Source organism: Crassostrea angulata, chromosome 8 (genome assembly GCF_025612915.1).
Source record: "Crassostrea angulata isolate pt1a10 chromosome 8, ASM2561291v2, whole genome shotgun sequence".
Taxonomy (NCBI): Eukaryota; Metazoa; Mollusca; class Bivalvia; order Ostreida; family Ostreidae; genus Magallana; species Magallana angulata.
In genome coordinates, this window is record NC_069118.1 from 26,099,607 (window position 1) to 26,121,227 (window position 21,621).

General features: G+C 34.7%; 1 protein-coding gene across 12 annotated transcripts in view; it reads right to left on the reverse strand.

Annotated features, from left to right (window-relative positions):
* LOC128161530 (uncharacterized) overlaps positions 1–21,621 on the reverse strand; it is a 63,899-nt gene that overhangs the window by 26,308 nt on the left and 15,970 nt on the right. For 6 of the 12 annotated variants that reach the window (XM_052824838.1, XM_052824830.1, XM_052824831.1 and 3 more), the window contains 19 exons: positions 21,493–21,519; positions 20,530–20,686; positions 19,175–19,332; positions 18,597–18,703; positions 18,063–18,159; positions 17,556–17,684; positions 16,842–16,994; positions 16,203–16,367; positions 9,830–9,926; positions 8,217–8,381; positions 7,437–7,520; positions 6,766–6,819; positions 4,014–4,025; positions 2,473–3,050; positions 1,954–2,150; positions 1,702–1,824; positions 1,289–1,439; positions 687–825; positions 178–391 (listed from right to left, as the gene is read on the reverse strand). In XM_052824838.1, the coding sequence (XP_052680798.1) occupies positions 178–391; positions 687–825; positions 1,289–1,439; positions 1,702–1,824; positions 1,954–2,150; positions 2,473–3,050; positions 4,014–4,025; positions 6,766–6,819; positions 7,437–7,520; positions 8,217–8,381; positions 9,830–9,926; positions 16,203–16,367; positions 16,842–16,994; positions 17,556–17,684; positions 18,063–18,159; positions 18,597–18,703; positions 19,175–19,332; positions 20,530–20,686; positions 21,493–21,519 (2,807 nt within the window). Of the gene's footprint in view, positions 1–177; positions 392–686; positions 826–1,288; positions 1,440–1,701; positions 1,825–1,953; positions 2,151–2,472; positions 3,051–4,013; positions 4,026–6,765; positions 6,820–7,436; positions 7,521–8,216; positions 8,382–9,829; positions 9,927–16,202; positions 16,368–16,841; positions 16,995–17,555; positions 17,685–18,062; positions 18,160–18,596; positions 18,704–19,174; positions 19,333–20,308; positions 20,469–20,529; positions 20,687–21,492; positions 21,520–21,621 lie in introns of all 12 variants that reach the window. The other 6 variants (XM_052824839.1, XM_052824833.1, XM_052824835.1 and 3 more) reach the window with 5 other exon arrangements.

Here is a 21,621-nt window from a genome sequence, read left to right on the forward strand (position 1 = left end):
TCATTAGAAAAACATCCATATCAATTGTAGTTATATACTCTTTAAACTATTGGAGTGTAGAGTTTGGGAGATAATTATAAAAATAAAAGCCCCATTTTTTAGTATTATTTTGAAATTTTATTATCATATAGATAACTATTCATAATGTTAGTAGTCTCGGATTACACAGTCACTGACCTGTAGCTAGTGATGCCCTCTTGAGCCACAGCCCTCCTGAACCCGCCGGGTTTATCCCAGGCAATCAGCACACTGCCGTGTTTGTGGAGGGGTTGCTGGCTGATGTGTGGGGGAGGTGGTCTCTTGGGACAGGTAATGTGTACCTGTCGCGACGGTTCACTTTCTATGTTACTCTGCTTCAGGACAGCTACGACGGACACCCCAATTGTCTTTCCTACAAAAACAAATATTGTCTTACATTTATTATTAAGTTTTCAACACCTCTATTTGCATTAAATATTCTTTAATTGAAAATGAAGAAAAAATGTTTGATGAAAATCTATAAATAATCATTGTTAATCATTATCTTGCCAACAATAAGATGTAACTAACATTTTAATACTACCCCGGGTAATCATTACAGTTAAACATTTTTACAATGAAATGCCAGTAAAACTAGAACTCTAACTTCCTTAATGTTTGACAATTCATAACCACCCGATATAAATTTAAAGGGAGAGAACTCCTACCTGGCACCAAGTCATTGATGACCATCTGTCTGGTGTCCCTCCTCTGAAGCCCGCGGAGAACTTTGTTGTCCACGAAGATTTTGTAACCCAGCAACTCCAGTCCACTCTGTAGGCGGGGTGGGTCCCACTGAACTGTAGCCTGAAGATTGCAACAAATCTCATTAAAGATATCACAATGAAACAAATTTCGGTGAAAGGTTGTCAGAGAAGTGAATTCAATATCTCTATTTCTATTATTTGTGAAGTTGTGTGCCAAAAATTTTGTAGGCTTATAAAAGTCACTTTTTCAAAATAAATCAACTTGTTCCTATCAATTGTGAAGTTGTGTGCAAAAAATTGTGTAGGCTTATAAAAGTCACTTTATCAAAATATATCAACCTGTTACTATCTGGGAAGAGTAGTGAAGGGTGAGGGCTATTTTTAAGATTTATAACGATCACTGTACATGTATGTGCACAGTAGCTCTATTTAAAGTCTGCTCAGAATGTATGGGGCTGGGCAGAAAATACATTATGGAAACTAATATACGATAGCCGATAGACTCTGAAAAACAATGAATTAACTTTTCTGTGTATATATAAGGTAGCTATATCATATATTACCTGGTATAGGCCCACATTAAGCACCCTGACAAAGGGAGGGAGAGGCGGTCCAATGGTGGTGTAATAGATGACCGGGGAGGTCGCCTGGACCTCAATCGGCTTCTGGTCTTCTTCATCGTCACGGAATCCGTAATTTGCAACCACAAACACCCTAAAAAGGAGAATGTCTTGTAATTTAGTTTCATTCTACATTAAAATACTCTCTAAATTCACCTGAACTCAAATAAAATATCATTACAATGGCCACTTGAAATCAGAGCAATTTTCCAACCTGCCATGCTTAGCAACTAATGCTTAGATGCAAACATTGCTATTTGATTGCTGAAATCATATATCATGTTTTGTTGGAGATATACAACTGTTTTGGAAAGTAAGGTAAAGTCCAAAGTAATGGATTACAGTTAAGAACATACCTGTAAGTGTTGTCTGGGTAGAGACCTTGGATGTTGATTTTGTGTTTGTTGCCATCCATCGTCCAACAGTGTTGGGTTCCTCTGATGCCATGACCTCTGTTATCCACAAGGTTACACTCAAAACTAGAAAAAAAATAAATGCTCGTAACTTATAGTCTGTTATAAAACATACAATATAGAAGACGAGAGAGAGAGAGAGAGAGAGAGAGAGAGGGAGAGAGGGAGAGAGAGAGGGGGTAGGGGGAGAGGTACCTAATGTGGCTGTTGATATCTGCAGCACTAAAGTCTCGTCCCACTATATTCACAATGTACTGTTGAACTTCGTACTCAGACTCCTCTCGATTGTCAATGTACCACTCCACAATCAGTCCTCTCTTACCCATGCTGGACACTTTGATGGTGGGGGCTGGCACTCCCACCTGGGCATCATTAGCAGGATTGTATACGGGCTGAAAAAGGGAGTTCTCACGGTGAAAACAACATTTTGCTTTCTTGATCAATGTACATATGTACTACATATAAAAATATTTTATCTTGGCAGAAAAATCCCTATAGCTTAAAATGATCATGTTCATACTCTAGAACAAAAACTTCCCTATGCTGGAAAATTATGAATCTTTTTTGTTGTTGTAAATTTTAAACCAATGACCATTGTTCTTTGCAATATTTCATGTAGGAGATAATTTTTTCTGATTAACGCTGTTCATGTTCATATCCTTATCAAAAACTAGTCAAAACATTAAAATTAGGAAAATAAAAAACTACATTTACCTCCCCTTCCTGCACTAGGCGGCGCCTGTGTCCCTTATCCTGAGATACCACAACGCTCTTCATCATTCTGTCCTCGTTCAAATCAACGGAGGCTGTCTCCTCCACCTCAATAATAGCTCGTCTCACTGATCTCGGGCTCATGTCAGATCTAGCACTGTAGGTATCTCGGTAACGTCTCGCAGAAGGAGGTCTCGGAGCATAATCCGACTGACTCGCAGAGTCAGATTTATATCCTCTTACGATGTGACCACTCTTTGGTCGGCTTTGTTGCATCGATTCAGAGGTGACTTTTTGTGCATACTTTGCATCTTTCATGCTGACAACTACCACACTTCCCTCATTTGACAATCTAGTTCCTTGCGAGTCTGTCTCACTCTCTGTCTCGCTATCGGTTTCGGACGATCCTGTCTCAGACTCGGTCTCGCTTTCTGATTCCGATCTTTGAGCTCGCCGAGATTGTGCTCGCTCTTCCGAGAAATCCCCAGAACCATAACTGTCCCTCAGTGTTTTCACTTTGGACTTCCCTCTCGGGGTTTGTGTTCCTTTCTCGTAGTTGTCATCGGTCATCATGCTCTGATCTGCAGGGAAAAAATGCGAATTTAAAGACAAAAATCTTACATCCTTTCCAAATAAAAACAGATTCTTGCCTGAAATTTGTTTCTGAAGCTAATGTTTCTTGAATAAGTGCTACTGACGCTTCTTTCAGATTCATCTACTGTAATAAGTTAAAAATTACATGTACTTTGAAAGTTTAGAATAGTTGAGGGCACATGTACCTTAAGTGGAATAAAACTGTGAGGTGAACGTGGATAAAATAAATAAATAAAGAAAACACACTTGCTCAAGTGTCAGAAAACTGTATGCGCATTTTAGGGATGTGACATGTGAGTTTCAAGGATATTATAACATATGAATAATAAGTTGGTCCAATACAAAAGCAGCAATATAGGTTTTATGAATATCAGGAAAAGAAACTTGGCAAGATACTTGGTTAATGTTTCATCATACAGGAATAGGGGAAGTATACAGTATTACATGTAAGGTTTTTTATATATCGTTTGTAGAAAAGATAAAATTTCTCAATATCCTTTCATTGTCATTTAGATCTCAGTAATCTTTCAATGATACATGGATATATTTCAGCCTATTGTTAATTAAATGGCTGGAAAAGAATTACAAAAATTCTATAAATATGAATTAGGATAATGTCTAGGTTGTTATAAAATGAAAAGCCTTCAATTGATGTATTGGGGGAAGTAGGGAAAGAGGATAAATATAATAGGAGGTTAAAAATTTAATATTTCTGCATTTTCTTGTGTATATGCATGGCAGACTGATTTAATACTCATTACACCTACATGTAAGCATGATTTTTCAGTAACATGTATAATCACTATGAGTCAGACAAATCAATATTGGGAAGTTTAATATACCTTACACCGTGTTAAACAAATGTGAAATTCTACGGACACTGTTAGTATTCTGACTGGTTTACTCTCAAATCAAAAACTCAAACTAGGCAGTTTTACCATATAACTTACCATCAGAGGTTTCTGAAATTGAATTCAAATTCTGTCATTTTTATGTCTGACGTTTATTAATGAAGGATATGAACTGATTCAGAAGACTTAGAACTTATAAAGAAGAGATTATGTATGAAAAGAAATTTCAGTGGCTGTGATATTTAAGGTACATGTACTAATTAAAATTTTCAGTCAAGTAAAACTTAATGTGATTTTGGTCAGAATGAAAAGGAAGTAAAATGAAAATGACCCAACAAGCTATAACAAAATAATGGACATAAAGTGAGAAGAAACATTGTCATCAAGACTGATAACAGGGTACCGATGCACATCTCTGAATGCTCATTCCAACAAAAGAAAGCTATTCATATTCAATGAATTAAAATAAAAGGGCATAATTCATTCAAAGGGTCATAATGTGCCAACGTTGAAAATAAACTTCTGATTGTGAATGACAGTGTTCTCATATTCCATGCAAACTTGCTCAGGTCTGAGTGATTCAACTGAAAAAAAGAAATCTAGAAACAAAAACTGAACTGATATTCTCAAAAGGTGAAGTCTCCATCCATGCTGGCATGATCCTTATTGTCTACCTTCGTGGTCTATCTGGATAGCATCCTGCAGGAGCTGTCCATGAAACATCTTCCCGTAGGTGGCCAAAGTCCGAAGAGCCGGGGGAAGTTCCGGGGGGTACTCCACATCCTGGTCCAGCATGTCGTACAGGGCGGAGCGTCTCATCGACCTCTTCTTCCCCCTCTTCTTCTTTGATTTTCTTTGCTCTTCGTTGTATTCCTTCAGTGTTAATGGAGGAGGCCTTGCACCCGGACCACCATAAATGCCAAAATCTGTGTCGAAACCTCTGGATTTGATCTTCTGCCTCTGCCTCTCCTCTGGGCTTCTGTCTCTGTGACTCCTGAGGTTTTCCTCCTTGTATCGCGGTTGATTCCTACCAGGGCTGGATGCATCATAGAAACGACGAGGACTTTGAGGTAGGTTGGGCTCCCCTTGATTTGAATGCCCTCTTTTTCTGTTCCGTCTGTTTTCCTGTCCATGATACGGAGGACTTTCATAATCATCTGAATACATGATGTCCTCGTATTCCTCATCATAGTCTGATTCACTCTCATAGAAACCATGGTCTCTGGAATGTTTCTCATCATGCGAGTTTCTCTCAAATCCGCTGTCAAAGTCCCTGGCACTTCTTAGTGGGTCTGGCCTATTTCTGCTCCGAAACTCAAACCAATCATCATACGGACCCATTTCCCGTCGTCTCTCCTGGGAATGGGAATGTGACCTTGACCTACTTCCTCTTCTGTAGGGGGAGTGCCTCCCACCTTCTTCCTGACTGTAAAACTCAAATCTAGGGCTCCTTCTCCCAGCAGCTCTCTCTGGGCTTTGCCCTTCGTATGACCTTCCATATGCATCCAGCCTTGCTTGTCTATCGACATCCAGGTACTGTCCATATCTTGCTCTTGCACTTCTAGAACTTCTTGGTGGTTCACCAGGATGATGTTCATACCCCTGTGTGAACCTTCCTCCCATATGTTCAGGATACAAATCTGGGTCAAACTGTTGTCGCATGAAATTCAGCTGTCTCTCTCGTAAAATGTCAGCTTCCTGCTGATTGATATAAAATTCTGAAGGTAGATTTTCAGGTTCTTGGGAAGCAGGCATTGAGGCAGGGGCCTGCAATTGGTACATTTTTTCTTCTTTCTGTTTTTCAAAGGGCTTAGTTACATTAATCCAGGTTCTGAATCTCGCCCAGTCAAAATTGAATCTTTTCTTAATCCTCCCTGGTGCTATGGCTGTCATGACAATCTTCTGCTGAGTGAGGAAATCCTTCACCGCTGAGGCAACCATTTTGAAACTTAATGGATACTTGTACTTCTGAACCTCAAGATTAACAGGTTTGGGGCGCAGTGTCGCAATATTACCCACAGATCTAATAGAATAATGATTAGCTCTTCGGGGTTTCTCCATATCGATAATCTGTTGTCCATGGGCAGCAGTAACATTGAGTTGTGGGGGAGCCTGAATGACCTGTGTCTGGGGCCCTGATGAGTAAACAGAGTGCATTACTGTTTGGGCCGTCTCTGGGCGCTGCATATTCAAAGAAAGCCTCCTCTGTACCATTGGATTTATATCCGAGTACTGCCCTGCCATGCTAGAACTCGCAGGGTGTTGAAAAAAACTTTTCTGAGACGAACGTCTGCTAATATCTCTCGAGCCTGGCTCGCCCCCGTAATACTCACTGTTGGCTCGACTGTTAGCTCGTGAGTTGAGATGCTCATTGACGATCTCAACACTTCTCTGTCGTTGGCGCTCAGCGATTCTATCAGCTAAGGACTGAGCATGAGATTGTGGCCTTATTTGAGACTGAGATTCCAGAGCTGGTGTAGTGTATCCATCTGGAAACAAGGCGTCTGGGAGAGGGGTGGGTAGGTTACGATAAGTATCGGCAGACATTGGATGAGATGCATTGTGGGATGCACTTGAGGACATTAAATCCGGTGTTTTAGACTGTAGATTTGACCTCTTTTTCAGTGGTTGCACACCTGTTAGTATTTCATTTTTATGATTTATGAATGGCATGAAATGCTAGCACTTATTCAGAGTTTTCTAATGTATAAAGGTTATAAGTCTAGAGATTATTCTAATAAGTGATCAGATTTGTCAACTTCTTGGAGCATGCAAAATGAGCTACAAAGATTAATATACAATTTACAAAAGATTGTTTTAATTTTTAAAAGTGGAATCCTAGCAACCATACCTCTATGTCTTGGGTCTTCAACTTCCACTACATGGGGTGCACCCGATTTCTTGTCTGAAAGAAACCAAAAAAATAAGGTCAAAAGATGTTATATGTGTGTTGAGTTTTAATTACTTTAACAGCCATGTTTTATCAAAGATTTTGAAGTTTTCCTTTTCATTTCAAAACAATTGACGAGTGTTACAGCTGGTTTTTTATGCATTAAATTTTACAAGTTATAAATGTCATTCATTAGCACATAATCACTGACAATTCATAGAATAGAATCTTATTGATTTTTTAAAAATTCATATTATCTATTACTGAACATTCATATCAATCTAGCTTTTACATTTTACAGAGCATATATTTTCCCAAAACATGAAAAACATGATGTACTCAAGTTATCTATATAACAAACTTCATTTACTTCAACTTAATATATATATTTGCTAAATAATGCCTTTAATGCCGATTTACCTACCATGTTAGATAATCTATGGATGTCAGTTAAAATTATCTTCATATTATAAGAAAGTTAAAATCAATCAGAAAACACTATTAATTTGTATTTTCTCTAAAAATTCATGAAATGCATTTAAAATATATAAGAATTCTTAAAAGCATGAAAGAAAGAAAACTGAAAAGAGATGGTTTTAGTGAAGCGTGGAGGTTGAGAGAGCAGTGTTTACCGTCCGTGGTTCGTTTACTTGAAGTGTACTGGTAAGTGGTCGTTAGTGGTGGGACGTTGTTAGTTTCAATATGATGACCCTTCACTACAGAATGATTGAAATAAACACACAAGCAAAACTAAAAAACAAAACGAAACAAACAAAAAGGAAGAAAATAAACAAATCAAAATTTAAACTAAACACCACACACCAAACCAAAGCAAAAATGTTTAAGAATAATTATATACATGAAAAATATCTAAGTGTGTCATGAAAAAAGCCTGTTTTCAATGATAATGTTTTCAACATTGTTGGTGTTAATGGTAGCTAAATGTCTAGATATTAACAAAACCATATAAAGTTGATGTGTTATGCATGTAAGAATCAATCAGTTTTACTGCACATTAAATTTGCAAACTTTATTCAATTTTAAAACCCTTTTAAAATAACTTTGTATGAAAACAATTTTACTCATAAGGCACATTTTAAATGCCTGAGAAAAATATAAGACATTTTGTATGCTTTAAATTTGCAATCATCAATTTTTTTGTTTAAAAAATGCCACTGAATAGATTAATTTGATAAACAATTTTACTTTTGTTAAAATCTTGTAAAAGTCATTAATATAAATAATTATAATATCTGATTGTCACAACAAGAGCAATGTTAATTCCATCACCACCACACAAGTTAATATCACAACTACCAGATGAGTAAAATTTATAGCTACAAACAAAACCACTATGAGAAAAAAATTTGAAGCCATCTAGTGGTGAGACATTTCAAACAGGAAGTTCCTACCGTCCATGGCAGTCAGGTATCCACTTCCTTCCTGTATGACGATGTATTCCTGGTATAGCTCCTCCTGGTCCTGACGCTCGTCCTCGCTCGGTAACTTGATCTGCGACGTCTCCAGCGGCAGTACCACCTCGATCACGTTGGACATACGCCCATCTTCAACATTGTCTGTAACGTCCATTGAAACGATGAAATTTCAGTAAAACCAAGGTTATAAAAGAAATAAACTACCATTGTGATGGTAACCATTTCAAAGGGCCCTGCTTTGATAAAGGATATTAGAATGAAAAGCATCAAATATGCATTGTCTGTAATAGTCTATGGGTGGGAGTGAATTGATCAGAAAGGGAATTCAAACATAATGGTAAAAAGTAGTTCATCATGAACTAAATTAAGAAGTTTCAGTTGCAATTACTTCTGAATCAAATGCTATCTAAATCAGTTAGATTGACCATTCAAGCCCCCTACATTGTAATCTTAGATATTAATTAAGTGAAATTCTATATTGATTTTTATTTTTATTTAATCCAAAGCACATGTTATGCCATAACACATAATTAAACATTAAAAATGACACCTAGCCATCATAAAGCTATATTCAATTTCAATGTGCAGATTTTGTCCAATTAAATAAATAAGCCACTAAGATCTACAACCAATCCTCATATATTAATCTACTTGTATTGCTCTAATTACAGTAACTGTTGTAAATGTAAATTTTATTCACAGACTGAGGCAATAAACTTTAATCATTGATCAAAGACTTTCATCTTTTTAAAGGCATCAGTGTACCATCATCTAATTTCCTCAGAGTTAACACAGAAGTGCTTTTATAGCAGAGCGTATTACTACTGACATCGAATAATGATACCATTACAGAAAAAAAATTTTTAAGAGAGAATTAAATGAATACACCTACAATTTACTTCTTTTGATTAAGCTTTAAATGCATTTAATCAACAAAAAAAAAATTGATTTAAAAAATCATGAAATATTAATTTTTCCATTTTCTCACGTAAATTTTAATCGTAAAGCCACTGAAGCACTAACACCACAATGAATTAGATCTCTGATCTGACTAATAGACTAAAGTTGTGTGCGTCTGACTTGCAGGACACTTACCAATAGAACCATCTGATTATAAAACAATATACACAAATGAAAAGGGTGATATGCTTATTATATTATTATATACAATATACCGGTATATTATAAATAAATGATTATTTCAAATGTTTATTGTGCTGATAAACCCAGTTGCTCTTCTAGATCACTATTTTATTTAGAAGCAAAAAGGCAAAAATAAATGCATGCTGTAAAATTACAAGAAAATTATACTTTAAATTAATTCCTGGGTGTATCATACAAACTAATGTTTACATCCCATGTACCCCCCCCCCCCCCCCCCCCAAAAAAAAAAAAAAAATTATATTCAAATTTGCCTACCAAGACAATCTATTATTGATCATGATTCGTAATGCAATTTTAAGAACAATTTAGAACAAAAAATAGCTGTAATTCATCTCATAGAAATGGGTCTGAAAAATGTTACAAATAAAAGCTTTAAACACACGGCAAGAGAAAAATTTCAACTCAAGAAAATTATTTCAATTTACCTTTAGGTAGAGCTACTACATAGATCTTATGCTCTTTTTCTAACTCGCATCCACCAATGAAAACCTTACACCGATTCTTGTCTGGATCAGGCACAAGCTGAGAAAAAAAAAATAAAACAAGGTTGCTATAGGAAACTTCAATTGAGTCAAGAGTTCTGCGGACCCTGACAGAAAACGTGAGAATGTCATCATGAATAATTGAGCATTTTTTTCGCGCGTACCTTCAACAATAAATAAAAACCAATGATTGCAAGTGTCTCAGGTGAACAGGAATTTCTGTTTTGTTATTGAGTGTAAAATTTTTTTTTCTGGGTGTCTAAGAACAATATATATTTTATAGGAATAAATATACCACTAGAATTGTGTGTAGGGAAAACAGAAATTAAACAGAAACAGAGAATAATGGAAGGAGCTGTCTGCAATCAATAGGCTTTTGGAAGCATTATGCCCTGTTCAAACACGGGGTATGTAAAAATGGGGAAAAATTCCTTGTGCAAACTCTTCTACAAACATGCAAAATGGCTTTTCCGTCTGGTTGAAAATTGAAATCAATTAATTGACCAGCAATGGTAAAATAACCTTTAACACGTATGACTCAAGCAGTTTCTTGGGAAAGGTGTTGGTGAAACGGAGAGCATTTCATTGAGAAAATATTTTAGAGATAATTAGCTTTTATTAAAATTTGCACTTCGATGCTGATATTTGAATATACTGGATGCACATTTAAACATCACCCTTAAACACACACTGTGCAGCTATCACAGAATTCTGAACACCTCATGATTTACAGACACTATAGTCTAAATAAATACGATTAAAACGTGCATTGTTTTCAGTTGTTTTCTAAGTAATTAACAACCAGACAAAGAATTTGATCAAATGGAATTGATCAAATTCAAATGAAATGACATTATGTGTTCCTTGTGGAAAATTCCCCACAAAAAGTCTCCATGGACAAACATACAGACACCCCCCACCCCAAACAAATAAAAAACCTTACAGTTTTTAAACATGAATGTGTCAGCTCCTTGTGTGTTTTATTTATACCAAAAAGTGTTGCAATTGAATTTATATGAAAAAAAAACCCATTTCAATACAAAAAAAAAATCGTTTTTAGTAATTAAAAGATGCCTACCTAGTTTGTTTGTTTTTATCAAATTACACATTTGACAACTAATTTTCTGTCAATCCTATACACATTTTGATCTATTTAATTCTGATACTATTTCAGAATGTCTCTCAACAACTTCATCATATGTAGAGTGTCCATGGTACAGTAAACGATTTAAGGTCAAATTCAATTGTTGTTTTTTTTTATCAAATGACAGTACATGTACAACATTATAGCCCTTCAATATGTGAATGCGAAAATACTGGACTATATTTTTAACATAAATTTGGGGAAAATTTCTGAGAGATGGAGTGATTCATATATAAAGTCATTAGAGGACTCTTAATTATAAAAATACAACAAGAGGCCCATGGGCCACATCGCTCACCTGAGGAACAATAGGTAGGATAAAATCAGCTCAATGGAGTCATAATACAAACTATCTGGACAATGTACAATAATTCATGTAAATCCTGTATAAATAAAATCCATTTTCCCTTGGATATTCTTATGTTTATAATCATTCGTGCCTTTTCTAACAGGATGATTTTATAGTCATATCATATGTTGAGTATTGCAGTTCTAAAAAAGATCCCTAACAATAGTTTATATATGGGATATAAACGTACATCAAACTCTAAACCTTCTCGTGAGGCCAAAGAATTGTCCTTGGGCCAAAGTCTTAACAATTATAAAGAATTATCTGGCTGATTAGTTTCTGAGAAGATTTTTAAAGATTTACCCTATATATTCCTTTGTTAAACTTTGACCCCCCCCCCATTGTGGCCCCATCCTACCCCTGGGGATCATTATTTTCACAACTTTGAATCTACACTACCTGAGGATGCTTTCACACAAGTTCCAGCTTTCCTGGCTGATTAGTTTCTGAGAAAAAGATTTTTAAAGATTTACTGTATATAATCATATGTTAAACTTCAATCCCCCATTGTGGCCCCACCTTTATTCCTATGTAAAACATCGACCTCCCATTGTGGCCCAAACCTACCCCCAGGGGTCATGATTTTCACAAATTTGAATCTACACTACCTGAGGATGCTTCCACACAAGTTTAAGCTTTCCTGGCTAATTAGTTTCTGAGAAGAAGATTTTTAAAGATTTACTGTATATAATCATATGTTAAACTTCAATCCCCCATTGTGGCCCCACCTTACCCCCAGGGGTCATGATTTTCACAACTTTGAATCTTCACTACCTGAGGATGCTTCCACACAAGTTCCAGCTTTGCCGGCGAATTAGTTTCTGAGAAGAAGATTTTTAAAGATTTACTGTATATATTCCTATGATAAACTTCGATCCCCATTGTGGCCCCACCCTACCCCCGGGGGTCATGATTTTCACAACTTTGAATGAACACTACCTGAGGATGCTTCCACACAAGTTTCAGCTTTCCTGGCCGATTAGTTTCTGAGAAGAAGATTTTTAAAGATTTACTCTATATTTTCCTATGTAAAACGTCGATCTCCCATTGTGGCCCCACCCTACACCCGGGGGTCATGATTTTCACAAATTTGAATCTTCACTACATAAGAATGCATCCACACAAGTGTCAGCTTTCCTGGCCAATTAGTTTCTGAGAAGAAGATTTTTAAAGATTTACTTTTTATATTCATATGTTAAACTTCGACCCTCCATTGTGACCCCATCCTACCCCCTGGGGTCATGATTTTCACATCTTGAATCTACACTACCTGAGGATGCTTCCACACAAGTTTCAGCTTTCCTCGGCGATTAGTTTCTGAGAAGAGGATTTCTAAAGATTTACTCTATATATTCATTTGTTAAACTTCAACCCCCCATTGTGGCCCCATCCTCAGGTGAGCTAAAAAGGTTAAGTTTACAATTCAATAAGTTGGTTTCTGGAAGAACAGATTTTGAAAATTTTCGTAATAAATATTGACAATTTTTTTTTACTTTTTAAAGCGCTGAGCATAGCTCAGCGCTTTATTGTCGTTAGACTTCAACTTACGGTGCATCGAATAACCGCCCCCTATAAGCAAAAGTATACATCATTTAAACTGGTTAGGGAACCAGTTTCAGGGGTTTATGCACATAACTGCACGGGTTATTGTGAATCTAATTTACGGGCTATTGTGAAATTAATGTACGGGGCTTACATACATCATTGCAGGGACTGTCATGCAGTGATGAGGAAATATAGTGCGTATACAGAAGCTGAAATGCTATATACATATATCTGTTATATACATACAGAAGCTGGGTTATCGCTTTTCAGTACTATCAGTACTTTGATTTAATCTTTAGCGAGTACAAACATAGAATTGTGAGCAAATCTCTGTATCTGCTTATAATTCGAAGCTTAACACTCAAATATGGTTAGTAAATAGAAATTGTAAACAATAAAACACAAGAAACATGCACTACATGTATAACAAATAAAGAACACAGTTTATTTTTTCGAAATGAATCATATATATACATGTATATACCTACATATTTCCGTAAGCGATATCAAACTGAATGAACTAGAGAAAATGCCGAGCATCTCAACAAAAACCTATTGCATTAATCTACCATTACGCAAAAGATAATGCCGAATTACCGATAGAATGAATTGTATTTCAGTACTCCTACATCAGATTTTGCTTAATTTGCGCAGGTAAACAGTTAACGTAACTGTTTGATTTACCGAAGTCTCTGTTTGATTTGATACGTAAAAATCACGAAATACAGACGACAGTTTCCAGGTTACAAAGCATAAATAATGAAAACGAAACGAAAATCAGAACAAGCTAACATCAACGTCATGTGTGAAAACTGTCAACGCATTGAAATATTTAGCCTCAATTTACTTCACAAAATCGGCACCAATATATTTTTCATGTTTCAAAAATTTCCCTTCATACGCGAACTGTTGCACAACAAGCAAATTCATCATAGTCAGATCGACCCTTTTTCGTATAATGTCATGGCTGCTTTAAACAAAGAACCTCGTTTTAGAAGTATGGAATACGAGTCTTGGTAAAATGGGTACGCAAACCCGGGCCGTGGCAAAATAAAAGCCGGGGCAGATCGGCAATCGTTAATTCCAAATACGCATTATTTTGCAGCAATATTTTCAGCAAATACAAATATACGGGTCAATCAAATATCCCCAAATTTTAATGAAATTGGCAGATTAATAACTGCCAATCTTTTGTTTTGCCCAGGCCAAGTCTTGTCTACCCATTTTACCGGATGCCGAATCCGAAGCTATTAAACTGATTGAAACACGCCTTTCCTTTATTATTATTTTCGTAATAACTCAGATTTGAAACAGAATTAGACCTTAATTTTTGCAATTTATATTTTCCTTCCCATAAGGATAATTTATGCTAAACTACGTTGAATTGGAATCAGTAGTTCTTGAGAAGAAGATTTTTAAAAATGCACCCCCCTTTTTCTACAGTTTCAATGTTTTCTCCGCTTTGAATACAGATCGGACTTTTATTTCTGCAATTTATATTTGCCCTCCCATAAGGATGCTTTGTGCCAAATTTGGTTGAAATTGGATAAGCGGTTTTAGAGAAGAAGTTCAAAATGTAAAAAGTTTACAGACGGACAGACGGACAGACGGACGGACAGACGGACGGACGGACGGACGACGGACAAAAAGTGATCAGAATAGCTCACTTGAGCTTTCAGCTCAGGTGAGCTAAAAATCCATATCTTACCTTTAGTTAAAAAATAAAGAATTCCAAACTTCACAAAGACAAAAGCTGAATTTTTATAACATTCCCAATGAAAAATTTAAAATCCATGCAATTCAAAGATGAATATACACAGTAAAATGCTCCAAAACGCTGCAAACAATTTGGAATAACCTAGCTTTACATACTGTCAAATGAAACCATTGGATTCATATAAGTATATACCACTACATGTCATGAAAAACCAGAATACAGACATTTAAAGTCATGTTGCTAATAATATTAGCTGCCTTATCAAGCACAAAGTCTATTCAAACTTCAGAACGGATCGGTCTCCTTAACATACACCGGGCTCAGGGATTTAAATATTCTAAACAAAGCCCTGGAACCAGCTCATGTATAATTCTTTTATGATCATAGTTACAACACATTCTGAACAAAACATTTAACTAGGATTATGTGCTTTTTTTTTCGAAAAATTATTTCATTGTTATTTTCATGAATCAAAAAAAAATATGAATAATAAATTTATTTCAAAGTGAAAATGACCTTATGAAACTTCGGTTAATGTGAGAAATACAAATTGAAGTATACAACATGTAATTATCACCTCTTTCCACACTGAGCTGTGGGATTTAAATTCTTTATGCTCAGAGGGTAGATCCAGACATGTTATTTCATTGAGAGATTAAAAGTGGTGATTTCAATTACTACTCAATATGTTTTAAATACAATCCTATAGTTAACATTTCCTTTGAGCTCTTAATGTCTTTCATATATCTTAGCTTTGAGATAACCTGATTGAATTTATATTCTTTCATCGAACACTGTATTATTATTAAACTTAATTCCTTTTTACTTCTTGAGGCTATTTGTGTATTTAATTTCTATAAATAGTGATAAATGAATGATTTTTTTTATTTACATCAAGTAAAAATTAAATTAAAAAGATTTTTTTTATAAACAATGCTCCTAAAAACCCATAATGAATACATGCAGAAAATCTCAAAATTTACATGTAAATTTCATAATGCAGTAAATTTACACCTCATCACTGGCTTAATTTTTAAAATATTGTACTTCATCAACCTATAAATCACAAACTTGCATGTACATATTTACATGTATTTAGTAAATTTTGGTTGAAGGTTAACGCAGTTTACTTGGCAGAATTTTCGAATGTAAAAGGATTTTATTGATTTTTCATAGTAATTAATTCCTTGCATTTAAAAAAAAAAATTACAGTACATTGGACCATAAACTTGTCAATGATGTAAATGTATTGGACATTCTGTAACACTGTAGAAACTGCATGTATAAGAACTGAGGCCAAAATAAAACGATTGTTTGTTTGGAACTGCGTCCCGCCTCATTGAAATACCCCCGCTAATAAAATTTGATTAGCAAAAAATGAAGAACTTTTTTATTTATAGGGAGATTTTTATTTTTTACCAATTTTTAATTAGTTAATTACTCTTCAAGTTTGAAAAATTAAAAAAAAATTCTTCCTTTCCTCCCTCCTGGGTCAAAAGACCTTGAGACGGCAATTCCTAACAAACATTTTTTTAAGTATGGCCTGAATTAATATTCTTACCATGGAACCACACTGCTGCTGGTTGAGGAAGACGAGGTAGCCCTTGATGGGGTACTCGGTGGTATCTATGGACATCCACACCACCACCAGGGCGTCCGGCTTGTTGGCCCGCTCAAGGGAGATCACTGGGCCGCCCTCCTTGGTCATCAGTGGTACTTTCATTGTCTGGGGAAAGAACAATCGCCAATATCAGTATTGCATTACTTTCTTTTACATTTATTCAATTAATTTCAAATCTGTATTTATGAAACAGATGGTCAATTTTGAATTTGTCATGAGAGGTTGATACAGTTTATACTTATACATGCATCATATATCCAACTATGAAATAAGGAAATGCTAAATATGTGATGGATAATCTATCATGGTTAATTTTTTTTAAAGTCATGTTTGCATCCTAAAATAAGAGGAAATCAACCAATTTCTTTTAATTTTTTTTTGCATTCGAACACAAAAGACTTTGAACACAAGACATGTCTATACCTAAAGGTGTACAGGAGTAGTAATTCATTTAACAGAAGTGAATGGTGTATAGACAAATCACCAGTTTGTGTAATGTCTTAAGTTTATCTGAGTGTGTTGGGTTTTTGTGCATTTAATGACTACAATTTATCTGTTACTTTAATTAGGACAACTGACCAGTTTGTTGGAGGTCTGGGGGTTGAGCTTCTTGTCAACCGAGTACACCTCTACGTAGACCTCGTACAGTCGATTCCCTGCCAGTCCCGTGATGTTCAGACTATTGTTGGTGGCGGGGAAGATGTCGCAGTACGACACGCCATTCAGGAATATCTGTAGAAAGGAGGGCAATTCTATCATATATCTCAAAAATGCATCATCATTGTATTAATTAATATTCATTGCATACAAAGGGATCCACCAAGTAAACGCAAACTGCAAAGAGCTAAAACAACTAAAATAGCTACTGGTACTGTAACAGCAATGTTATTGCTAAAACTCAATTTGACTCTCAGGAATTAAATAAAAGACACTAGCTGGAATCAATCACACAATTCATAAAAATAAAATATATTTTTTTGGGTTCTTTTATTATTTGAATAATTTAGTATGAAAAAAATAATTCAAACTTAAGTTTCTCAAGTCAAAATTTTCAAAATATGATGCAGCTCACTGATCCAAAGTTTGCAAAGGAGAATTACTCATTTTCAATATCCTAATTGATTTATTCGAAAAATTGTGTCATCCTCCCATTCAACAATGCAATAATTATGAAATAATATTCAATGCAGCAGTTGAATTAACCCGATTTGGGAATACTTGGGAAATATTACTGTTACATTTATTTAATAATTTTTTTCTGGCACACATTTAGCATTCACTTTAGTACTGTACCTGGTAGCCTTTAATAAGTTTTTTCTGGACCGCATTAGGTTCTTCCCAGAAGACCTCCATCACCCCGGGGTCAGTGAAGCAAGCCTTGATGGTCGGAGCACAGCTCCACCAATCCCAGTTGTCATTCTTCTGAAGAACAAAGAGCAGACGACTCCAACATAATTTTTTTTCATTCACAATATCAAATACACTCTTTTGCAGAAATATTAAAATTGCACTTTGAAGCATCCCTTTATAAACCACTATATATACATAAAAATTGCAAAAGTAAGAGCATATATAAAATTTATGATTATTAATACCAAACTTCTTTTTTTTTTGCATAACATTAAAACACTAGTGAACATTCATTCTTTGATTTAGATAATTATAAGAAAATAAATACACTGTATTTGCAAATTTGATTTTCAAAAAACTTGGTACAAGAAATCTTTTCACTGTCATATAGATTATACAGGGCTTTTTGCAAACTATGCCTATTGAAAATGAAGAAATATTGCCACTAACCTGAGGGACCTTCTTTTGTGTCTGGTCAGAAGATTCTGTCTCTGATGAGCTACCGGTATCCTCTGTAGTTCCTTCCTTTGGCAAAATCCAGTAACGTCTGCAAAGAAACAACAAAACAATTGAAAAGTGAATTACATGTACTCTACACCAATGTGTAAAACTTACAGTTGAAAGTAAATGCTAGCTAGTCCATGCGAACTGTCATTTATTAGTTCATTAAATTTCTCCTGGTTAAAATTTTCTTGTATTGGTATTTTTTTTAAAATTGAAGTTTTGTAATATATGCCAGAAAATTGTGGGTAATATATTTTAACTTACTTAAAAAACAAATTCAATTTTTACAGTACCACAGAATATGAAATATATGTCCATATAAATGTGACCTACTTCTTTGGAAGTGATATAGTTAGACAATCCATGGTGTATGTATGCTCCATCAAACAGTTACACAGTTTAGAAATCCATTCACAAAACTTAAAAGATCCCACACACTGCACCGATTTACCTATGAAATTGTTAACAACCAGTACTCACTTCGAAGTAAAGATGGAGCTATTGAGTAGCCCCTCCTTCACAGCCATTGCTCTTATAAAGCACAGCCCGTGCTTTCTGAGGACAACTCCCTTTTCAGGGTTGTATAGCTATAGGAACAGAAACAAAAACAGGTGAACATTTCAGTCACAAAATACATTTTGAGTTTTATCTATCAAGGTCTAGTAAGATTTATAAAAGCTTATGGGAATATTTAAATTAAACCCCCTTGTCTGCCATTACTAAGCAAACTTAACTCCTTTCCTGGAGAGTTCTTACACATTATAGATGGCAGTATTATTATCAAAATCACTTTCTGGCTAAAACAAATTTTGGGCATGATCTAATGGAAATCAATATTCAAAAAAAAAAAAATGCAGGCCAAGATGTTTAACTAATCTTTTACCAATAAAGTACATTAAGGTCTTATGCCCTATTGATTGGCTGATAAGAAATGTTTCAATGTACCGGTATACGTATCTGCAGAGCAGTCTATAGCTATTCATATATTTTCAAATTGGTCGATTTCGTATGAAGTTCAGATGGGAATTTCAAATCAAATACAAATCTATAATAGATACCTTAGCTGATTCAATGTGAAGTTCAGGTGGGGATCCGTCGGTGGTGTAGAAGATTTTGGATCCCAGGGTCTCGCACGTCAACTCGATCTTGCTGAACTGGTCGATGGTGCCGCCATTGATGGAGTTGCTTGAAATGGTGGGCTCCTTCACATGCTCAGCTAATAACAGAAAAGACCCAATTTATCTGATTCCAAAGATACGTGTAATTCAAGGTTAGCTTATGATTAAATAACAGGGTAATTTACTTACATTAACTTTTTAAATTCAACTTAAAATCTTAAAAGAGTTAAGAATCGCAAGTAATTCATCGCATATAATTTACACACTCTGGCATGCAATCACAAAATAAAAAATGTTGACATATTTTATATATGAGCTATATTTTTTTAGACTTGTATTTGTAAAAGGGGTATAAAATTATAACTGCATACTCATACACTCCAAAAAGTATTTGATACAAAAGCACATCAAAATCAAAACAATTAATATGTAAAAGCTCCAGACGGTCAAATTATAAACTCTAAGAGGCATTTAATTTTGACAGACTCTATAATGGCACCAACTTTAAACAGTTTATTGACATTGTACTGCTTCTTTAGTCTTATCATTCATTTTATTTTTTTTAAACATGATTTCATTTTACATAATACAAGTCAACTAATTAATCCACAATGTTTTTCTGTTCTTTCTGCTTAATACATGTATTTGCAAGCACTGCCAAGCAGTTTGACTATAATAATATGCAGTACTAAGATTTAGAAATTGTAGAAAATATTTAATTAATTCCTTACTTTAGCATATTTCCTTAGTGAAGATATATAATTAGGAGTGTCAAAGTTTATTCTAGACAGTAAATTCACATAACTTCTAGTAATTAAAAGCACTTTTGACTCTATAGTCATCATATGAAACATAACATCTAGATGACCATGCAGGCTGCAGATATTAAGCCAACTACATCTTTGATCAACTTTCTTGAAACATAATTATTCTTCTAAAATGCACACAAAGTCAGCACTTCTGAAAGAAAATCTCTAAATAAATGTCGATTTGTTAGATCCATTTAATAATCTATAAACGCATTTTAGCCGCATTAATAGACAAGCCCAAATCCAGTTTCCACTCTTCTCTTACCATCCACGACAAACACAGTACAAATTTCATCTGGTGCCCCTTCAGACATTACAAAATATTGTCCAATCCTATCAAATGTGTGCAAAAACTCCCGATTTTTCTCCAAAACACCACTTCGAAAACCATTTATTCCAGTTACTATTTTGTCTTTGATGGGGACCTAATTAAACAACATAAAATAAATGATTAAGTTGTTTTCGTATAAATGGATGGTTATTTACCTGTTGAAATGACATTAACGGTACAGGCATATCCAGGTGCACCCTGGGAAGCCACTGTGAAATTTCCAAGCTCATCAAAAGTGTAAAGAAAACTGTTATTTTTCACTGGTTTGCCACTGTTAAATGATTTAACACCACTGACAACGTTAAGGGGCTCCTGTTTATTAAATAGAAAAGATAGATTAACATTTTGGATAAGGATCCTGGAGAGGCACCAAACATCAGCTGGAAAATATAATACATCATTCATTTTAAACAACTACAGTATACATATAATCATGCAATTTAGATTTTCATATAGACAAGCTACAATGTATCATAAAATACAGGTAAATCATTATTAATAATAAAATTTAATTACAAAAAATATCTGTAAAATTAAGTTAAAGCACAAACTGAAATAAAAATTTGAAATTAAACCAAATTAATGTAAAATTTCTAAAGCTGTTCTTAAAGTATCTATACCAACCAAACATGCAGCTAAGGGAAATGTTCTGCATTATCACAGTGAATAAATCAATCATAAAATGAATGTCGATCTCTATTAATTGTAAATAGTTACTAACATGTAAATAACTCAGTTTCCAAAAAGGGAGATAAGAAAATTTGATACAGGAAAAAGGTTCTAAATTAGAGAGACAGAGGATCAGAGTCAAGACTAATGGTAAATGAAAAAAATAAATACAATTGGTTGTGTACATGCAAACATATAAAACTCTTTTCATAACTGAAGTGTTGAAACATTTTAACCAGAGTTACAATTCAAAGAATGTAATATCTTTAATTTAGATCATATATTTAATATCATAGCTATGTTGTAGGATTCCGTAGATCTCACTGATAAATACATGTAGGAGTGCCAATATCAGAGGTGTACAAGTTTAGAGGGAAGAATAGAAATATCCCTATTAATACATGACAGGTACAGCTATTCCAGAATCTGATGATACTGAATCAACTCACTTTTGGGTTCATTCTGCCCTGAGTTTCCTTGATAACAGTAAGTGAAATATTTGTGCATACAAAACTATCAAAATAACTTAAAATATATATAAAATTAAAAAAATAAAATCCCAGATAGGGTCTTCTTTT